The sequence below is a fragment of the Ursus americanus genome, chromosome 13, assembly GCF_024610735.1.
Source record: "Ursus americanus isolate L20-20 chromosome 13, mUrsAme1.1.p, whole genome shotgun sequence".
Taxonomy (NCBI): domain Eukaryota; kingdom Metazoa; phylum Chordata; class Mammalia; order Carnivora; family Ursidae; genus Ursus; species Ursus americanus.
In genome coordinates this window covers 66,186,679-66,208,609 of record NC_142139.1, presented here as the reverse complement: position 1 = coordinate 66,208,609, position 21,931 = coordinate 66,186,679, and the positions used below count along the sequence as shown (strand labels likewise).

General features: G+C 48.6%; 1 protein-coding gene across 1 annotated transcript in view; it reads left to right on the top strand.

Annotated features, from left to right (window-relative positions):
* The window catches only part of DPYSL2 (dihydropyrimidinase like 2), a 68,465-nt gene extending 46,791 nt beyond the window's left edge, over window positions 1-21,674 (top strand). The window contains exons 8-14 of the mRNA XM_045773976.2: window positions 88-208; window positions 8,794-8,950; window positions 9,425-9,566; window positions 11,692-11,862; window positions 15,619-15,798; window positions 16,630-16,795; window positions 18,707-21,674. Coding sequence (XP_045629932.1) covers window positions 88-208; window positions 8,794-8,950; window positions 9,425-9,566; window positions 11,692-11,862; window positions 15,619-15,798; window positions 16,630-16,795; window positions 18,707-18,798 — 1,029 coding nt within the window. The 3' untranslated portion in view covers window positions 18,799-21,674. The remainder of the gene's footprint in view (window positions 1-87; window positions 209-8,793; window positions 8,951-9,424; window positions 9,567-11,691; window positions 11,863-15,618; window positions 15,799-16,629; window positions 16,796-18,706) is intronic.
* The last annotated feature ends 257 nt before the right edge of the window (window positions 21,675-21,931 follow it).

Genomic DNA, 21,931 nt, shown 5'->3' with positions numbered 1-21,931 from the left:
CCTCCCTCTGTGGGTTGAGGGTAAAGATGGGCTCGTGGAATGGACGCGGATTGGGTACAATTCTCATGTCCACATGCTCCTCCGTAGGTCGAGGCTGAAGCCGTGAATCGCTCGATTACCATTGCCAACCAGACCAACTGCCCCCTGTACGTCACCAAGGTGATGAGCAAGAGCGCGGCCGAAGTCATCGCCCAGGCCCGGAAAAAGGGTAAGTGTTGCCTGACCGGCTGTCTAACTGCGGGCGGGTTTGGGAGGGAGGAAGGCTCCTTTTCAAGACCTGCATGCCAAGTGGGCTGCGTTCATCACGTTCCAGCATTAACCTAATTACTGCCGAGCAAGGCAGGGAGCTCCAGTTTCTCCGTCTGTTCGCTGCGGCCGCCCTGTTGCTGTCTATTTAAAGCCGCGCACAGCCAAGAGTGGGTGGGCAGGCACATTTCCCTCTGGCCCCCGCGTCAATAGAGAAGTTGGACTGAACTCGATGCGGTCTCAGTAGACTAGGCGCATACACAGATGGCGTCAGTCTCCATCTGCCCCAGAATCCTTCTGGGGAACGTTCTATTGCAAAATGAGTCCCCGCTCCGTGCCTGGTAGTGATTCTGCCCGGGTCGGTAAGAGAGTCTTGTGGGCGCATAGGGCAGGGGATGTTTGCCCCGGGCCTCCTCGTGTCTAGTTCTCCTGGTGCTTGAGTCACTCCCTGTAAATTCTATTGACATATGCCGGGCTGAGGCTGGCACTCTGTAAGCACACGGGAGTCCATTGAGAAGGTTCTTGGAAACTAATTTACTAAGTACAGCTTCCCCTGCTGCTTCCGAAGGCAGGTCCGTGGTGCACCTTATACATTATGAATGCGGCAGAACCCTCTTGTCATCTGCCATTGACTGTGAGTTTGAGTAATCACACCGCCCACGTGTCCTGTGCTTGGGAGTCTAGCTCCACGGACAGCCTGATGGCGTGTAGCTGTGATCGTGCATCCTGGCCTGATCGTTTCTCTCGATTTCTGTCTAGCTTTCTCCTGGTCTGTCTCTCTCTCACTCTCTTTCTATCCCTTTATCTCTCTCTGTGTTTTTCTTTCTCTGGGAAGAAGGGAGCAGTTTGACCTCTATGCTTCTGTTTCTAGTTCTCTGCGGGATGTGATTGCATGGAGAAGGAGGGCTGTCGGAGTTTTTCACCGGTGGGTGACTCGGTGCGAGACCTAGAACAGATTGCTCAATGACCACTGAGTCAGCTTGTCCCCAGAGAGGATGGCTTCCAGACGGACCCCCTTCCCCAGGGTTCTTGGAGCTCTCCCGCGGCCTCTGTCCTGACGCTTGGCCGCGCACGGTTGCTGCGTTCCTATCTTCCTGGACACCTGCCCTCTCTTGGCAGCTAGTAGGAATTGCCTTTTTGAAATATGGGAACATTCACCCAAGTAACAGCATCTACTCAGAATCAGCATTGAGTTGTTTTCTAGGAGATGCTCCCTCGCCTGGACCCTGTGTCACCCGGGCACACGATTGCTTCGGCCTCAGCCCCCAACACTGATCACAGAACCGCTGCTTGCTGGGAGCCTGAGGACAGTTGGCACAGTTTGGGCCAACTGAAAAGGGGAAGTTAGTGGGCAGCTTTATTTATTTTAGGAACCAGACTGTACCCAGGTGATAAAAATAAGCAAAGAGTTAAGAGTCTTATGGGGCATAGGGCGTAAAGCATTTTACCATAATTTTAATATAATTAAACGTTCCATTTAACATTATGGAAAACCTGAGAACCTGCTTTCTGAATCAGACTTTTCGCTTGTCCAAATCGGAGGGTGGAGGAGTCAGTCTCTCATGAGTCCCTGGCCGTGGCAGGTGGTGCTGCCCCTGGTCTGGGGTGCAGAGTCCTGGCCAATAAGCCAGCCTTGCCAGCAGTGCTGGGACTTCCTCCTGTGCCTCAGTTTCCTTATTTGAAGAGGCAGAGCTGGAGTATGTTACTGTAGAGTCCAGTCCTGCTCTAATACTCTCACCTCAGTGCCTGATGATGTCCCTCTGTCGTCTTTAGGACTTTGACCCTGTGTGTGTATTGGGCAGTGAGCACTAAGACGGGACTACCTCTCAGTCTATTTGTTCCAGAACCTTCCTCGTGAGTTGCCAGGTGCCTGCATCATGGTTGTGGCTTTTCCATTCAAACCGACCCCCTTTAGTCTGTGAAACCCTTGGCTTTAGAGGGGCCTGAGCTGCCAGAAAGGAATTTCCGGTGCATTTAGGTGCTAATGAGCAAGAATGAGAGAGTCTTGCTTGCTGGTGAGCTCTTAAGGCTCTTTCCATCTTGTTGGAACATCATCAAAACAACTTAGGGAGGCAGCCTGGGCAGGAATTTTTGTACTTTGGTTTACTTTGCAGCTGAGCAAACCAAAACTCAGAGCTAATGAGTGGTGGGATTGGGCTTTGGTTGTCAGGTGCCTGACTTCAGGCCTGAAGATCCACACAGGTATCTGAATTACCTTCCTGTTTTGAGATTATTTTAATATGAGCAATGTTCGTATCTGATCGGGTTTAGTTTCTTTTTCTTTCTTTCTTCTTTCTTTTTTTTTTTTAAGATTTTATTTATTTGACGCAAGAGAGTGCGAGCAGGCGTAAGCAGGGGGAACGGCAGGCAGAGGGAGGAGAAGCAGGCTTCCCGCTGAGCAGAGAGCCCGATGCCACGGCTCGATCCCAGGACCCTGGGATCATGACCTGAGCCGAAGGCAGACGCTTAACCGTCTGAGCCACCCAGGCGCCCTGTTGGGGTTTAGTTTCTTAACAAACCTGGTAGAAATTGGAGCTTGTCACCGAGTAGAGTTGTGTATAATACAGAAGCAAAGATTCCCAAACAACCAAGAAGGAAAACAGGATAAGGTTTTATTACACATTTGCGCTCTGGGATCAGTGTCCTGTCCTGGATCAAATCCCAGCTCATGTGCACGAGCATGTGATGCCGGGTAGCTCCTTTACCATCGCTAGGTCTCATTTTCCCATCTGCAAGGGCAGGGGCTAGCGATAGTGACGCATCTTGTACGGTGAAGGTGGTGCCTAACTGAGCTGCTGTATGTAAAGACATATAATAGCTGTACCCACTGTTCTCATGATTAAAGAGTAAAACATTGGTTAGAAGTACAGCAAGGGGGGCGCCTGGGTGGCGCAGTCGTTAAGTGGCTGCCTTCGGCTCAGGGCGTGGTCCCAGAGTCCTGGGATCTAGCCCCGCATCAGGCTCCCTGCTCTGCTGGGAGTCTGCTTCTTCCTCTCCCACTCCCCCTGCCTGTGTTCCCTCTCTCGCTGGCTGTCTCTATCTCTCTGTCAAATAAATAAATAAAATCTTTTTTTTTTTTAAAAAAAAAGAAGTACAGCAAGGACGCCTGCTGACCCAGGCTAGGGGTTTTCTGCTAAGGATTCTTTTCTGCTTCAGGTTGGTTCTGCTGGTCCCTGGTAGCAAGTATCAAGGCGCTGCCAACTTTCTGCTGCTCCTTTTCTTCATCTGTAAAATGGAGAGATTCTTCGTTCATTCAGCAAACTTTTATTATGTGATCCTGCAGGCTTTTGTGCTGGAGGCGAGACATGGTCCCAGCCCTCAGCTCTTTCACTTGTCGGGGTGGGATACTTGGATAGAAAGTCACAATGGGAATTGGTCAGTGTTATAAAAGAGGTGCAAACCAGGTATGGCTAGAACACAGAGGAAGGGGCCACTGTTTACAGACACACCCCACCTGCCTCAGGGAGGTCAGGCTGCATAAGGGGACTCGACATTTCTCTACAGTGGGAGCGGTTGAAAGATCATGATTTTATGTTTTCTTATTAATGCCCATGTGCCTCCCCAACTAGAAACCTGCTGTTCCTAAATCAAAGACAGGAGGTATAGGCGAGTGAGGATGTGAGATGAATGTACATGAGAGTATTTTCTATGTGCACTTGACCCAGCACGACCACCTGCCATCTTCCCATCTTCCGGAGAGACTGCATTGCTCGGGCTGTCCCCTCTGTGCTGTGTCCGTCAGCAGGGCCGAGTATCATCATCCTCCTTCTGCAGATAAGGAAATGAAGACACAGCCCGGAGAAGAATATTTGGGGCAATTTTTATCCTTCAAAAGAACTTAGACTTTGGTCGATTTAATAGGCTTGTTTCATGGAAGAGCAGTTAAAATGCAGAAAGTAAATATCTTGCCCCAGATCGTCCAGCCCATAGTTCAGACTCCTGGCCACCTCTCTTTTCATTGAGAGCCCAGTGTGGGGATTTCTCCAGAAATGGCTCCCTCAGACTCTGCTTTGTCCACAAATGGACTCCAGTGTGGTTGTGGTGCCTTCTGTGTATGAATGGTGGTGTGTAGACAGTGCCTGGTAACTCATCTGACGGATGTCCTTCTCCATCCTCCTCCCTCGCCCCACCGCTATAACTCAGATGCGGAAATGTTTAGAACATCTGGTGACTCTGAGGCATGTCAAACCCTGGGAACCCAGACTGGAGCCAAAACTTCCTATGCCCTGTGGGTCAATCAGAATGGCTCTGGTGTAATGAGAAACTTGTGTTCATGGGGCCTGTGAGGACCACCCCACCTTGGGGATGAAGTCTTAGCATTAAACTAATGCACAACCTAAGGATCTTGACCCGACGAGTAGCATAGGGGTTGGCTTGTGAATGTCATAAACTCTCACCAACATCTGGGTTAGGGCTCTTCAGAGAAACAGAGCCCATATATATGTGGAGAGGGAGAGGGGGTGGGGAGAGAGAGGGAAGGAAGGAGGGAGAGAGGGAGGAGAGGGGAGAGAGAGAAGATTGATTGGTCTTAAGGAACAGGCTCTCGTGGCTGTGGGTGCTGTGAGGTCTGAAATCCACAGGGTGGGCAGGCAGGCCTGGAGACTCAGGGAAGATTCGCTGCTGCAGCCTGAGCCCGAGGCTGTCTAGAGGCAGACTTCCTTCCCAGTCAGTGCCCTTGGCAGCTTGGGGCTTCAGTGCGTCTTACAGAGTAGCCACTTGCAGAATGAGACTCGGGTTGGTTTCCAGCCATCTGAACTCTAAGACTACTGGACATAAGGCTCCCTTTCAGGGCAGACATAGAAACTTTCAGTTCATTTCTATAGCGCTTGGGCTGGGAGTTCAAATCCCTGGACTCATCCTTTTCTTTCGCCACTTTGTCCAATGTAATTAGGAACAATCAGCCAACCTCGTTAGACTCAGTTTGACAGAAATGTTCTAAGGAATCAAATCCACGGTCAACCCAAACTTAGTCTCTTAGGAGAAGTATTTGAGAGGAGTATTCAGTGGTGCTATTTTGTGCATTTCTATTGCCCCAACACGCCCTGGACTGGCAGTGCTCTCTTTACTACCAGGAATAGGGCCATTCGTGCCTTTAAATCAAATCAGATTAGAGAGGTAATTCCAGAAACCCCAGGACCAATTCAGAAAACTTTTGATTCTGTTCTGGAACCACTTTTGGTGCCCAAATCCCACAGGGTTATCTGTGGAGGGGCCCTAGGCTGTTGAATTCTGGCCTGGGCTCTCTGAGAGGAGAGGGAGAATGGTTGTGTGTGTGTGTGTGTGTGTGTCTGTGTCCCTGTCCCTTTTGGTTTTTCACTGTGCTTTTGTGGCTGCGTTTTGAAATACACATACATGGTTTCCCATTGTTTCTTCTCTGGATTTGTCCTCCTGGTTCTCGTTCATGGGAAATGACTTAACTGCCCGAGCGGGAGCTGTCAAACATTTCTAAACCCCAGCCTTGCATTTACTCTTCATGAATGCACTCAGGCCTCAGGCTCGTGGTGAATAAACACCACCCCCAGGGCCTTGCAGTTCCCGGCCATCCTAGGGAGCCTGCCAAAGGCTGGCTCGGGGTCACATCCTTCAGTTTAGACTCCAGTAAGCCTGGAGAAGAAAATCATGAAGGTCTAACTGCCGCCAAGAGAGAGTCAGCAGTGTGTTTAGAGGAGGGCGTAAAGGCCATTTCAGCTTATTTCATGTTTTTTTATTATTATTATTGGTAATTCTTTCTGGCACACAGTTTAGTGGTGTCTGTGGCCGGATTAAAGTCCGAAAGCTCATCCACGGTGCCCTCCGGTACGGTGTTTATAAAATGGGAGAAGTGCCCTGGGAAGGTGCTGGGAGACAGAGCCCCCCACTTGTGGTCCCACGTCTCCCTGGAGGTGGAGGCCCTCTACAGGATGGCCTAACTCCTGCCCTGTCTTTGGGGACTAAAGAAATCAATCAAAAGCCAGCAAGGACCCTGAATCCCTTGGAATGTGAACAGAACAAAGCAGAAATGAACCACAAGATGTGTCCCTCCTTCTCCAGGATCCCCCTCTTAGCTCAGCCCTGGCCCGGGAGTCCTGCCCAGCCTCGGTTTAAGGAGGCATGTCCTGGTCCACGATGGCCTTGAAGCTGCGACCCAGTTCTGGACTTTGCGGGGGCTGCAGGCTGGGTTCATCCCTTTGCGGGGAGGTGCGTGTTCCTGTGCACAGAGAGAACGGGAGCACCCCCCCAAGTCTGCATTGTATTTCGCAGCATGAGATAAAGGCCACGGTCAAGGGCACTCACACTTGTGGGATCCAGGTGGTGTTACAGGAACCAGCTGCTCCTTGTACAAGAGCTTCAGGGAGAGGATGAGCAAGAGCAAGTTAGAGGAAAATCAGGAAAATGTTTATGCTTGCCCACAGATTTTCAAAGATGGTCTAACCACTGTTGTTCTCTGAGCGTTGTGCTCTCTCGAACCTATTCATGTCCACAGAACCGGAAAACCTTTACAGTGGGATCCTTTGGTTCCCTAATGACTGACAGAGATCTCTGCTTTGTGCTTGGGCAGGAGCGGGACCTCCAGACCTGGCTGGGTCGGAAGAGCCAGCATCAGTTCAGCCAGGTCCTGATGAATTGGAAACCAAAAGCTGGGAGCCTGAGGTCCTGTGAGAGCCCGGGGCCCAGTGCTGGTCTGCTCGGCCATTTGCACTTAGAATGGCGCTGGCATCCCCTAAAGGCTTCTCATTGTGCAGTGTTTTTCCACTTGGGGATGAGCTGGAGCAGTTTGTGCAGCTGCCCAGCTGGCTCCTCGGACCAAATCCTGCTTGGGAGGCTTTGAGTAGGTCAGGAACTCAGGAGCCCTTCCAGGTGATTCTGAGCTTTGGCCCTTTTCTGCCTGGGGGCTTCCTGCTCTGTGAGACTTCGCCTGGGTTCTGGAACCGGCCCTCCTGCCTGGGGATTGTTACGGATTTTCTCAAGTGAGCTGCCTGCCTGGCTTCTAACACTCCCTTGGCGGGAGGGAGAGCCGCTCCTCTGTGAAATTCCTGAGGCTAGAGGGGGCCGTGGGAGGAGCCCTGCTCTGGAGCAGCAAGGGAGGGTGTTGTGGTATTATCAAGAGATAAGTCCTTGGATGAGGCTGGGGAGAGGAAAGGAGGTGCATTCCTGACTGGGAAGTGTTTGGCCTTGAGGGCCCTGTGTTTAGAGAAGAGGGAACCCCGTGGGGACTGCTGTGGGGGTGGGTCAGCCCTGTGTGCCCTGGGAGGAGGTGAGGAGAGGTGCATTCCTGGTGGTGGTTGAGGCTGGCTGAGGTCAAATTCCAGCGCTGATGCCTTGGGCTAATGAGGTATTACATCCTTTCGTCAGGGTGACACACATGCATTGAGTGCCTACTGTGTGCAGGCAGGCACTCATTTTCTTCAGGAATTCTCCCATCAAGTGGAGAATCAGAAAATTCAAAACTGGGTGATTATTGGATTATTAGAGGGGAGGACCGGGTGAGTTGTGGACAGTGTTGAGGAAGAGATGAACTCTGATACAGAGCTGGATGATGAAGGGCATTAGATGCTTCTGTGGGGAGTTTGTTTCAATCCTTGAAGGCAGAAGGGCTGCCTAGGAGGAGTTTATGCAAGAGACTGGCGTGGGAAAATCGTTCTGGAGGTGTCGTGGAGAATGAGCGGAGGGATGGGGAAAGCAAAAGCAAATCTGAACTCTGAATGGGAGGCTCTGTTGGAATGAGCTGGGGAGAAAGGAAGAAGGCCTGATGGAAGGGAAGGAATGTGGGGGGGGGAGGTGGCAGGGAAGGATGTGTTTAAGGTGTCAAAGTGCTGGCGTTCGGTGATTTTATGACTCCCAATTTTCTGGGTTGCACTGAAACAGACAGAGGAGGACATGATTTGAGTGAGCACCAGAGAATTGACATTCTCAGACGATGTATTAAGTTAAGCTAAGCTTCTGGAAACACTGACATCTCAGCAGTGTAACACTGCAGGGCCCTTCATTTCTCAGTCTTACCAAGTCAGGTAGTGACTCAGGGATCCAGGCTGTCTCTGGAACCCATCCGGAGGGCTCTAGACGGGTTCTCAAATGCTTCAGCCCACTGATCTCATGTCTAGCTTCCTCTCTCAGCCCAGGAGCCAGAATGGGGCAGTGCAAAGGGAGCCAATGGGGCAATGTTGGGAGAGCAGGGAAAGTGTTTTGTGAGCAGCGAGGTTAAGCTTGAGGTGCCGTGGATCACTCCAATAACAGAGTCTAGACGGCATTTGGGACTGGGTGCTTGGGTGCAGTGTGAGCAGGAGATTGTTAGTAGACATGGGAATCAGCAGGGTCAGAGGTGGAAGAGTGTGTTGAGAGGAGCGGGGCCTGAAGGGGGAATCTTGGGGAGCACACGTTGGATTGGTGACATTGGCTGGTGGAGGTATCTGGCCATCAGTGTCCTCACCTGCGAGAGGGCTCTGGCGCTTCCTTGGAGGGGATGGTGAGAGCCTGTGGCATGGGGCCAGGCGGGTAGTGATTCCCACCAGGGTGGTTTTCTTCCCCGGCCGTATCGTGAGTACTCAGCCTTGTCTTTCTGTTTGTCAGGAACTGTGGTGTATGGTGAGCCCATCACCGCCAGCTTGGGGACTGATGGCTCCCACTACTGGAGCAAGAACTGGGCCAAGGCTGCTGCTTTTGTCACCTCCCCACCCCTGAGCCCTGATCCGACCACTCCGGACTTTCTGAACTCCTTGCTGTCCTGGTGAGTCTTGACGACCTGGTCACGCTCCCCATTCTCAGCCTCTCCCCAGACCGACTGACCCATCAGGGTACAGCCTGGTGGGCAAAAGCAGGCTTGCACACAGAGAGACCTTTGTTCTCGAAACTCAGATCACTACGCGGGAACGAGGGATTATCGCGCTGACGTTGTTCTCTGGGGAAATTCCAGATAAAACCTGGGCCATCTTGAAAGTCAACAGCAGGGATGAGGTATCAGAAGGGTTCCACTACGTGCAGTGTCACCCGAAGATAAGATACCTCACAGAATGGATTTAGATACACAGCATTATAACGAAGCTTCAGTACCATGTCACTTCCTCCTGAACGTCCTGTCTCCTGAGGGGGGAGGATAGGCTATTTCAAAAACTTTCAGTCACTCGGCAAATTAAAAAAATCTGTCCAAGGATGATTCGAAGCTGAAGATTAGTTAAAAGCCGACTGTGTGTTTTCCTTCCAGCGGAGATCTGCAGGTCACTGGCAGTGCCCATTGTACATTCAACACTGCCCAGAAGGCTGTAGGGAAGGACAACTTCACCCTGATCCCTGAAGGCACCAATGGCACTGAGGAGCGGATGTCCGTCATCTGGGATAAGGCTGTGGTAAGGAGCAGGGGCCTCGCTCTTGGACTGGTGTCAGCTTGCCCCCACCTCCTCGTCTCATGGTCATGGGTCTCATGGAGGCCTGGAAATGGCAGTGGAGAAAATTCTAGAAGCCGGTACTTGTGGGACAGTGTTTTTTCAGTTTGAGAATCCAGGACTGCTCCTTAGAGGTCATTTCCTCCTAAATATTACATATATATTTCTTATCGTTGTCCTCTGTGTATCAGTGGAGACTGGAAAAAAAAAAAAAACCCAGAGACTCTAAAATAGGACTTTTTTTGGTCAGTCAGGAAAAAACTTTCTTAGCAACCTGGTGACAGTCTCGGTCCATCTTCCACTCTGGGAAATGGAGTCCGTTTCCTTAAAACTGTCTTCTGGGCTCTCTGGAGTTAGCCTTTCTGCCCACTGCAGGCTTCTGGCCGGCCTGCTGAAATGTACACTGACCTTTCAGGGTCCTTTGGGCTCTTTCATTTTCAGTGTTTTAAACGTAGTAACAGAACAGGTTTTCTGATTCTTAATGATTTTTGTAGATTATGGATACAATATATCCTTATTCCAAAAAGAATAAGAAAGTGAGTAAAAATCCCTCATCACACCATCTTTCAGATAACCGCGATGAACATTCTGGCAAACGTCCTTCCAGTTTTTGTCAGTGCAAGAGCACACGTGTGTGTATGTGATATGTATGTATGTGGGTGTGTAAGTAACACTAGGATAATCAATACTATTTTTGGCCTGTTTTATGAAAACAGTGTATCATGAAAATGTCTCCACATCCTTAAATGTACTTGAAAAACTTGGTCTTTACTAGTAGCAGAAGATTCCATCTTAATGCTGGATTAGAATTCATTTGTCATTCTTTGAACATTGATGTTGTTTCTGATTTTTTTTGTTTTTTCTGGGACAAGCATCTTGTTTACACATCCTTGGACAGATCTTTAATGATGCTTGTAGGAAAATTTCTAGAAGTGATACCACTTCAAAGGGTGGGTCAAAGGGTGTGTATATTTTTAAGGCTGTTGCTATGTATTGTCAAAGTTCCTTCCAGAACGAATGTACCAGTTTGTATGCTGCCAGCAGTAAATGCCGTCTTCTTCCATTAGGTCCAAATTGGTATTATCATCAGCAAAAAGGAAGTATTGCTGATCCGGCTGGTGAATTTGTTTTACATTTAATCTCTTTGGTTACTGGTTACAGTGAATTTCTTTTTCATGTCCTTACTGGCCATTTGTATCCATTTGTATTTCTCTCTCCCTTAATACCTGCTCATTTCCTTTGCTCATTTTTCTAGTAGCTTCAGAGTGGGCTCCCTAACTCAGAAATAGGCAGTTACTTCCTCAGCTCCTGTATTTAAAGCGAAGAGGAGTACAAGCGGTAGAGACAAGGAACTGCAGGGAAGGTTGTGAGGAGAGCGGGACTGGTCCCTACCTCCGACAGCAGGACACTGGCCTGGGACCTTTGGCGGGGCCAGACTGGAAGCCTAGGGCTGCGCCCGTGCTTGTGAAAAGAACAGTCGTTCAAGCCAAGCGACGTTTCCTGAAGAGGCACTGTAGCCCCTTCAACTTTTTTTTTTTTTTTTTTTCTTTTTGAAATAATTATAGATTCAGAGGAAGTTAACAAAGACAAGACAGAGGGGTCCTGTGTGCCCTTCCTCCGGTCTCACTGATTATGGCACCATATCCAGGCCCACAGAGTGACAGTGTTGCAATGTGTGCGTGTGGTTCTGTGTCATTTTGCCATATGTGGGGTCATGGAACCACCACCACAGTCAAGACCCAGATTTCCTCCATTGCCACAAAAACCCCCTTTGTGCTGTCCTGGGAGAGTCGCACTGACCCCTCACCCCTTGGAGGAATCCCCACCTCGCCCCTTGTCTGTCCTCCATCTTTGTAACTTTGTTATTTTGAGAAGGGCTAGAAATAAAGCCGTATGGTATGTGGCCTTTTGAGATTGGTTCTTTCACTCTGCACAGTGCCCTTAACATCCATCCGAATTGTTGTGTGTATCTAAAACATGTTCCTATTTTTGCTAAGTAGTGTTCCACCCTTCAACTTTCTAACTTGCTCTTGGTGTGTGTGTGTGTGTGTGTGTGTGTGTGTGTGTGTGTGTGTGTGTTACTCCTTAGGTCACCGGGAAGATGGACGAGAACCAGTTTGTGGCTGTGACCAGCACCAATGCAGCCAAAGTCTTCAACCTTTACCCTCGGAAAGGCCGTATTGCTGTGGGATCCGATGCTGACCTGGTCATTTGGGACCCCGACAGTGTTAAAACTATCTCTGCCAAGACCCACAACAGCGTAAGTCCTGTTAACTGCATGGACCCAATCCCAAACGAATTATAGTCCCAGAAAGGGACTGAGGCAGGGAGAGTCCCCAGAAAGAGCTTGCTGTGATAGGAATGAACTTTTCCCCAGGATATATTATAACTTGCAATTTACTGAGGGGAAAAAAAAGCTATCTTCTTATCTTCGGTCAGGACAGTAAGACTGTTACTCTTCTCAGCATTTTGGAGTTCTTTATAGGTAGAAGTCTCTGTCTGTAGACCTTCAGAGGCTCCACAGTCATGCCAGGACGTCAGAAGCTTCTAGAAGTCAGGCACCCTCCCATTTTAATGGCTGGGGGCAGCACCTTTCATGCCACAAGGAACCCACAACAAACCTTCAGATGCCCACTCCTGAGATGCCCACTGGACACTTTTATTCTTTCAGGCCACTGCTTTCTCATGTCAGTGTTCCCGGACAAAAACCTCAATGACAGATGCTCTTGTGATCCTAAAGGAATGAATTGACTTTGAGTTGACTTTTTCCCTCCTTCCCCACTGGCTGGCTTAGCTTCACAGCATAGCACGACAGCCACACCTACTTGTAACTTAGATCACAACCTCTTGGAGGTCCAGAATGGCCTCTGTGGGCAGAGATCCTAGGGACCTGCCCAGGGAACCTACGTGTTCATGTGAGTTAACAACACAGTCCCATTTACTCTTCATGGGGCCTTCTCAGTAAAGAGATGGCACCGTTACCCCAGTTACTTAGTGGGAAGATAGTAAACGGAAGCTTCGAGAGCTTAAGTGACCAGTCTGACGTTACATAGCTATTTTGTGGTAGAGCCAGAATTAGAACCCCAAATTGTCCAGGGTTCTTCCCTACCAGAGTGCATTTGCAGCCTCTTGGCCAGGCTTAGATGGAGAGAATGCTTCCCCTCCCTGGCAGTCCCTTCTGCAGAGGGGATGGGTGAACTGGACCCATTATTGAAGCTAAGGAGTTTGCATGTGGAGCCCTTACAGTGGCAGAAGAGAGGATGCGAGGGAGAGGTGATTCAAGAAGACAGACTCTGCCATTCATACATCACTCCCAAACCTTTCCGGAGCAATAGCACTGCCCTGCCTTTGCCTCCAGTCAGCCCGGTGTAAGGGAAGTGCCTCTGTTCTGTCCTCACCTGATTCAGAGAGTCCATGCTAAACACATTTGTGCAGCATTAATCATCCGGGAAAATACAAATGAGAGGCTTCCCTGCGTAATACGGTGTTTCATACCACTGGGCTAATTAGCTTAGCTTTAATTTGGAGCATTTAGCTAACTATTACTGAGCCCCGTTGCTAAGCCTCGGCTCGGGCTTCTCAGGCATCCAGCCAGATGAGTCATTTTAGGGAGCCAGGGTTGGATGTAGGGGTTAAAAATAGCTACACCGGGTGAGCAACAAAGCCTCAGTGCCTCACGGTTTGACAGAGAGTCAGTTCTGTGTACCCCGAGCTGCGGTCAGAACTTGGGCTTGTTAATTTTAAGTCACGTAGATTCATGGGGCTGGTTCTTCCCATCTTTTAAAAATGGGGGATGGCTCCAAGCCCTTCTAGGCATTTGTGATCTGTCATTTACAGGCAATTAAACTCAACATAGGCGTCTTATGATGGCTTTGTCATTAAAGAGTTTGCAGTCTTATTGTGAAAGGACAATAAAAAAAAAAAACCAGACAGTGGCTGAGCGAACATTTCCTAAATGCCTAATCTGTGCCAAATACCATGGTGGACGCTTTTGTTCGTTTTATTTCCTTGAATCTTAGTGTCAGTCCTGCAGGGCGGGCTTTATCCCTGGAGCGGAGTCTTAGGAGTGTAAGGGACTGTCCAAAGTCACACAGCCGGGGTGTGTTAGACCTGAGATACGAACCCAGGGTGGATGGCCCCATGGCCAGAGTTGTCGCCAGTCCTCCAGTAGGGTGCAAGGGGAGCTTGTTAGAGCATAGGCAGAGGTGCGGAATAAAAGATGGGGCTTGATGCCCTCAGGATGACACACACCCCGTCAAAGGTCAGAGATGACAGGATTCTGACAGTGTGGTCTACACATGTATGTTGCTTTTGTGTTGTCATACTCACGTAAGCCTGGGGGAAGAGGCAGACGGAGAACTTGTAGTTCTGAGGCGGGATTCAAGTGATCTGCTCAGTTCCACACACAATGTCTGGATTTCACCAAATCTGAGGTGCTTTCAGTTTGAAGCTATTCCCTGAGTTCGTGTTCTACCGTGAAAGAAGACACAGCAGTCTGAGTCTGCTACGAGACTCTTGTACAGATAGACTGTGATACCTAGGGCTCGCCTGTGCTTTGCATAGGATAACTGAGAGGTGACTCTGACCTGGAGAAAGGGGGACAGAGAATCTCGTGTGCCTCAACATGGGCATTCGTGCCAAACAGGCAAAAATGTCTCCTGAGAAGATGAGCTGCAAGCCGGTCCTCCTGCACGTTGGTGGTCTGAATGCCTACTGCCACCGTGGTCTAGAAGAATGCCAAGCCAAGCATTTAATGTGAAATGGCCCCAGTGTGGTAATTCCCCGGGCCAGTGGGGAAAGCAAAGCCAGATCCCAGATCCTGCTGGCAGAGCTCAGTTCCGTGTAGACTGACAAAAGGTTGCATAGCTCCGTTGTTGTGAGACATATACTGATTCCAGGGATGAGTGTCTTTGAATGGATGAAAGACAGTCCCAGACTTGGGGACACACACTTCCCCCCCACCCCCCGGCCTGCAGGTATGTCTCTGCCTCATTCCTTGGGTAGCTTCCACAGGATTCTTGGGGTCTCAGAGCAGTGCCAAGAGCCTTTCAGTGCTGTCATTCTGACGCTGAACGCGAGCTATGAAGCCAGCCCAGAGCTTCCCCATCCTTCTGAGCCACTGTGCCAGGCAGAAAGGTTCTCCTGAACCACACTGACCCATTACAGCTCTTTCTTCACAGACTGACTCCTTAATGCTGATAACCTGTCTGACTTTTCCCAGAAGGCCACGTTGCTTTCCCTGGTGAGAGCTCCCTGTGAATTCTGCAGCCACAGTCATTCGTGCCCGGGAACAGGACAGGCAGGAAGAAGCGTGGGGCATTGTGGGACCTGGGGAAGGAGCACGGGGCGAACCAAAGCTGGGGGTGGGACTGTGGCACGGAGACTAGTGTCGCCTCTTTCCTGTTGCCCTTCTGCCACAGCAGACTCACATGCACATGAAGATCCTGCCTGTTTTCCAAGAGGATGCACGGATATGTCACTCTGCAAAGCTTGAAGCTAAAAGGACAGCTGCGTGGTTCCGGAAGTTAACTAGACGTCAACATTTTATCGAAGGCATGGCTCGAGTTCCCACAGGCTTTTCATTCAGGGGCTGCCGTTGAACCACGTTGCTAACAGATTGGAAAACCAGGAAAGCCAGTGGGAAAACCTGCTCATGGAGGGCCCATTTTGAAATTTAGAACTTGGTCAGAGAAGATCTTTGGATTTTAGCCCGATGGGAGCTTGAGTCAGTGAGGACAAAGCTGCTGCTGATACGAGGAATCACTTCTTTATATTTGTGCAGCATTTACAAACCCTCATACTTTTCCACATGGTTTTTTTGTTCAACTATTTTCCCCCCAGATTTTTGAGAGGCAGAAAAGGTGATTCCGTATTCTAGACAGGGAAATCAAGACAGAGAGATTAAGTGCCTGCTGGGGTCGCCAGTTGGGACAGGAAGTTCATCTCTGGGCCTTTCTTTTGTCTGCGAGATCTTGGGCAGGGTACATGCTAAAGTTTATGTGTTCTCTCTTCCTAGTCTCTCGAGTACAACATCTTCGAGGGCATGGAGTGCCGTGGCTCTCCACTGGTGGTCATCAGCCAGGGGAAGATCGTCCTGGAGGATGGCACCCTTCATGTTACTGAAGGCTCTGGGCGCTACATCCCCCGGAAGCCCTTCCCTGATTTTGTTTACAAGCGCATCAAGGCAAGGAGCAGAGTGAGTAGCTTTGATCTTACAAATTGTTTTTGTTATGGATTAAATTCTGTTCCATACATGCTGACTAAGCACTTTGAGTTAGAATATTGAGATGGATATGGAGGAGGGGGTGGTTCCAGAATAAGGGATACATGATCTTTTTAATTCTGGAATTCAGAATACCAGTGGATGAGTCAGGTATGTCCACAGCCAGCCAGAATCAAGTAAGACTGGTATGTGCTGAGATGAGAAGTGTACAGTGAGGCTCAGAGGAGGCAGCCATTGCTGTGGAGTTACAGGGGAAAGTGTCATGGGGAGAGGGCATTTTGAGTTGGGTTTTGAAGGTTAGGTAGGAGTTTGAGAAGTCAAAGAAGGGAGACAAGGGAATTAGAATGTCATGAGCATGGAAGATGTGGAGTGTATTCAGGGCATGGTAAGGCAGTGGTGCTTGGGGACTATGAGGGCGAGAATGGACGGAGCTGTGAGGGAATTACAAAGAGTGAGATTGAAAAGAAAGTTGGGGACCAGATCTTGAATGTGAGACCAAATCTCTTCACAGCATGTTTGGAGTTTCGGCCTCGGGTGTAAGTTAAAGTGCCTTGGGGGGAAATGGAAAGAAATGTTAGTTTTTGTAGAGTAATCAGCTACCCAAGGTTCACCTTGGGGGAGCTGTAGCCTGGAGTGGTAGGGGCTGGCTCCTTGCTGACATCTGCCCCCACAGCGTGTGTCCATAAGGGGAGCCCTCTATCCCACAGGCCTGTCCTAACTGCCGTTCCTACCCCCCTCTGGAGAGTTGCCAGGGAGATGTCCTTGGTGCACGTGGCCTGAGTTACGGGCTCTTGTGTTTTGCAGCTGGCAGAGCTGAGAGGGGTTCCTCGTGGCCTGTACGACGGACCCGTGTGCGAGGTGTCTGTGACACCCAAGACAGTCACTCCGGCTTCCTCGGCTAAGACGTCTCCTGCCAAGCAGCAGGCCCCACCTGTCCGGAACCTGCACCAGTCTGGATTCAGCTTGTCTGGTACGGTTATGGTTTGGTTATAGGGCCCGGTTCTGCAGGGCTGTGCTCGTGGAGCAGGCGAGGCTCGCTTTTGTTAAAGGGGCAGACCTGCAAAGGAGTGATACTCGTGGGAAAGACTAATATCCGCAGAGATGTAATGCCTACGAAATGATCAGTTGGGTTTCAGAATCTTTTTTTTTTTAATTTTAATGAAAGGTTTTATTATTTTTTTAAAAGATTTTATTTATTCATTTGAGAGCAAGCACAAGTAGGGGGGAGTGGCAGGCAGAGGGAGAAGCAGGCTCCCCATTGAGCAGGGAGCCTGATGTGGAACTCGATCCTAGGACCCTGGGATCATGACCTGAGCCAAAGGCAGACGCTTAACCGGCTGAGCCACCCAGGCGCCCCGGGTTTCAGAATCTTGACATAAGTTTACATCATGTATAATGTCATGCTGTGCACACTCTGTATGTATAGAACCCGGTGTAGTAAGAGGACATTTCTCCAAAGTGGTGTGTCCATCCTAGAAAAGGGTGTTGTGGTATTTCTGAATTCTCTTTGCCCCCACGTATGCAGTATATCGTTGTAGCTCAGCTTGTGGCGTCCGGAGCTTGAATAGCTGAACTTTGTAGCCAGATGCGGATGTGCCTCAGTCCCCTCGTCTGCAGAATGGGCGTGAGAGTAGCAGCTACCTCGTGGGGCTGTCGCAAGGGTTAAGTAAGCGAACATGCATGTAAAGTGCTCACAACAGAGCCATCTGGTAGTTGTTAGTTATTTGTGTGGATAAAACATGTGATGTCAGTGAAGGTGAGACCAGGCTGTCAGGCTTCCTTACTTGAAACTTCTGGTCCTCCATTTGGCCTATAGCTAGAAACCTACTTTTCAAGCTCCCTGAGCCGCAGATAAGTATCCAAATCTCAATGGCACGTTAAAGAAACAGTTACTCTGATAGATTTTTTTTTTTAAAGATTTATTTATTTATTTATTTATTTATTTATTTATTTATTAGAGAGAGAGGGAGGGAGAGAGAACACAGCAGGGGGAGTGGGAGAGGAAGAAGCAGGCTCCCAGTGGAGGAGCCTGATGTGCGGCTCGATCCCAGAACGCCGGGATCACGCCCTGAGCCGAAGGCAGACGCTTAACGACTGCGTCACCTGGGCGCCCCAGATTTTTTTTTTCTTGTCAGATATGCTAGGTTTCAGAAAATTACCATGTATACCATATATGGATTACCACTTTTCAAAACTTTTATTGTTATTTTTCGTTTTTATTTTTTAGAGAGGGGGAAGGGGCAGAGGGAGAGAGAGAATCTTAGCAGGCTCCACACAGTGCAGAGCCCGACGAAGGGCTCGATCTCACAACCCTAAGGTCATGACCTGAGCCAAAACCAAGAGTCAGACACTTAACTGACTGAGCCACCCAGGCACCCCTACCAATTTTCAGAAATTTTAAAAATAACAAACATTAGTCTTGTCAGAGAGTAAAATGGGCATAATCATGTCTGTGCTCTTTTATCTGACGAGGCCATTCCAATCTAAGGAAGCATCATTACTCTTCTTGATTACACAACAGAGGTACAGAGTTGGGGGAACAGAATGCCAGAGAGAAGGCTGTACAAATCCTTCAGCCTGACTAATGAGGGTACGGGCAGGATGTAGTCTCAGTCAGTCACAGCTAAAACATGGTGTGTTATTTTGTATATAGTTCTACTCTTTCAAGTAAGGGGCCCAGCCAGCTTTTGCAAGGACTGCTTTACAGGGTCCGCAATTTCTTTGGCTATTTTAGGTGGGTCCCTTTTTTGTAGTTTAAACTTGTGGTGAGGTTTTCAGAGAGGGACAGAGTATGGGCCTGGGGTGTGCTGTTTTGGTTTAGAGCGGGAACTCGCGGGAACTCGTGTGACTGTTTTTGACCCCACCCGTGTCTCCTCTCCAGGTGCTCAGATTGACGACAACATTCCCCGCCGCACCACCCAGCGCATTGTGGCTCCCCCTGGTGGCCGTGCCAACATCACCAGCCTGGGCTAGAGGCCCCGGGTCCGCAGCCTACTTGGGGATGGGGGATGGGACACCTGAGGACATTCGGAGACTTCCTTCCTAACTTTTTTTTTTTAAGAGCCTGTGATAGTTACTGTGGGGCAGCCAGTTCATGGGGCTCCCTCTTGGGCCCTGCACTCCGTCCCTCACCCGGAGTCACTGATTTTGCTCACCCACTTCCCTATACATCTAAGGAGTATCACACCCAAGTCTATCCACCGACCCCATACACGGAACTGCATCCAACACTCAGACATGCGAAACAAAGCAAATCACAACGAGGGCGTTTTTCATCTTTAACCTCTGTTGTTCTTGTTACCATCTTCCTTTTCATGGGGGGAGGGGGCGGGGGGAAGATAAAGTGAATTGCCCAGAGCTGCCTTTTTCTTTTTAAATTTTTAAAAGTTTTCTTTGTGGGTTTGGGGAGAGAGTGGGTGGGGGAGGGGGGAGAGTAGTTTTGTTTTTTGGTTTTTGGTTTTTTTACATACTAAATTGGGAAGCCTAATTCAATATTAATACAAGGGGTTTGAACTGGACATCCTAATGATGCAATTATGTAACCGTCGAGCTGCTTCAGGGTGGTTGGCAAACTCGTGTCCCTCCTGAGAGGCTCCAAAATGTCCACATTGCATTCCATCATCTTCTGGGTCAACTGTTGATAAAGGGCAGGTTTTCTTTTTGGCCTAGATTTTGCTGCAGATTACCTTTTTGAGGATTCTCTTCTCCTTTCTTAACATCTTTTCTGCTCTCTCTCTCTCTCTCTATTTTCACATCTGTCCTTTTCTTTGTGTTTCCTTCAGCCCTTGTCTCTGAGACCCATGTTTTTCTCTCTGTCCCCCTGTGTCTTCTCAGATGACCAGGTCTCCTCTTTTATTGTGGTCGTAAGAACCTGCCTGGAAGGGTTTGAGCTTTGTCATTGCAACTATAGTCCATATATGACTGGTGCTACCCACCCGCCACCACCAGGATATGTGTTTGAGTTCAGGATGCTTCCAGGTGCAGCAAAGGGCTGAACTACCCACACTATCACTGTGGGCTCAGAATAGAACCTCAAACAGTACAGAGATGTTGCAGAAACCTGAGGCTGTAAGACATAAGTTTTTTCCTCCATGCATGCTACCTAGCTAAAGAAAGACATGAACAAATCTGTAAATTTAGCCCCATGACCCAAGTGAACCAGTCAGCCTCAAGCTAGCCACCAGCTCAGTGTTGAGCTGGTAGGAGTCTGACCCTGGGGCCTGCTGTTTCCCAGCTAAGTATCTTTTGGGATTCCAGAGCATGCTGGGGCTTCTCACTTCGGGGCAAAAAATATTTTTTCTTGTTCAATTATTTTGGAAGATATCATGCAGTACTTCTACACGGGGGATACATTCTAGGACCCCCAGTGGATATCTGAAATCGCGAATAGTACTAAACTTGATACATATTATGGTTTTTTCCCATACGTATTTGTGATAAACTTTAATTTATAAATTAGGCACAGTAGGAGGTTAACAACAACAATAATAAAATAGCATAATTATAATAGCATACTATAACAAAAGTTATGTGAATGTGGTCTCTCTTTCTTAAAATACCTTATTATACTGTAGTCACCCTTCTTGTGATGACGTCAGCTGGTAAGATGGCTGTGTGATGGGATGAAGTGACGTGAAGGATGTAGGCGCTGTGATGTAGCGGCAGGCTACTCTTGACCTTCTGACAGTACAGCAGAAGGAGGAGCCACCTGCTTCTGGACTTCGTTTGACCCCAAAGGACTGAAACTTTGAAAAGCAAGACCACAGATGAGGGGAAAATGCCATATAGGGAGGCATTCTAAACTCAGAAAACCTTTGGGAAATTTTAGAGTCCATTTTACTTTGTAAGGGGAAAAATCTGTTGAAGGAGCGTTATGTCCCATCAGAGCTGTCGTGGGGAGAAGATCTTACAAATCGAGCGTGTGGCCCCCGTAGAGACCACAGGTGACCTTGTGTCCACATCCCCACCCTCGTCTCCGTGACCCTTCCCGCTAGCTGCCTTCGTGCTGGGCCCTGTCTTTGCTGATTCGTGTTGCATTTCCTTCCAAACGCGTTTACAGGTTCTCTTAAGCAATGTTAACGTTTGCAGGCTTTTATCGAACCAAATCTGCTTTTGTAAAGCGTAACATGGAAAAGTAGGTCACATCATTACACTTGTCTCACCACACATTTTGCCTTTGGGGTTATGGTTGGGGTTTCTTTTTGTTGTTGTTGTTGTTGTTTATTTGTTATTTTAAAAGTAAATTGCACTTTTAAAGAATAATTGGTTAACTTAATATATTTTTTTTTCTCACCTGCACTTAGAGGAAATTTGAACAAGTTGGAAAAAAATTTTTTTTTTGTTTCAATTCTAAGAAACACTTGCAGCTCTTTTAGTATTCACTGAGTCTTCCTGTTTTTCCTGTACCAGGTCATGGTGATTTTGGTTATTTTGATTGTTTTCTTAAAACAATTTCAAACCTGAAGATTTCCGCAGGCTGTGTAAGCATGTTTACCTGTTGGCTTGCTTTGTGTGTCTGTTAAATGAATGTCATGTAAATGCTAAAATAAATGGACAGTGTCTCCGAACTGAATAACTACAGTGACTTGATGCTCTAAAACAGTGTAGGACTTAATAATAGATGGTTTCTAATCCTTGGAATTGTGATTGTGACCCATGAGTGGAGGAACTTTCAGTGCTAAAGCTGATAATGTGTGTAGCCAGGAGAGTACCTTTTTTTTTTTTGTAACCACTGTCTTAATGGCAAAATAATTATGGTAAAAAAAAAAAAGTCTCGTGTTTATTATTCCTTAAGAACTCTGTGTTATATTACCATGGAACGCCTAATAAAGCAAAATGTGGTTGTTTCAGGGATGTGTCTGTGTTGAGATGTTCAAGGAGGCAGTTGCTTGGCCCGGCCCGCCAGCGACTTTCCTTCCTGAAGCATTCACGGTGTCTTTGGCCTGGCTTTGGTGACGGTACCCATTGAAGAATTTCACTGCATGTTGTAAACTTGTAGGCAGCTCTGAGCTTATGTCTGGGCCACTGAGCTCTAATGCCAAACAGAACTCTACACAGCAGAGGTGAGCATCAGACATTCATAGACTCTACCCTAGGGAGGGCATGA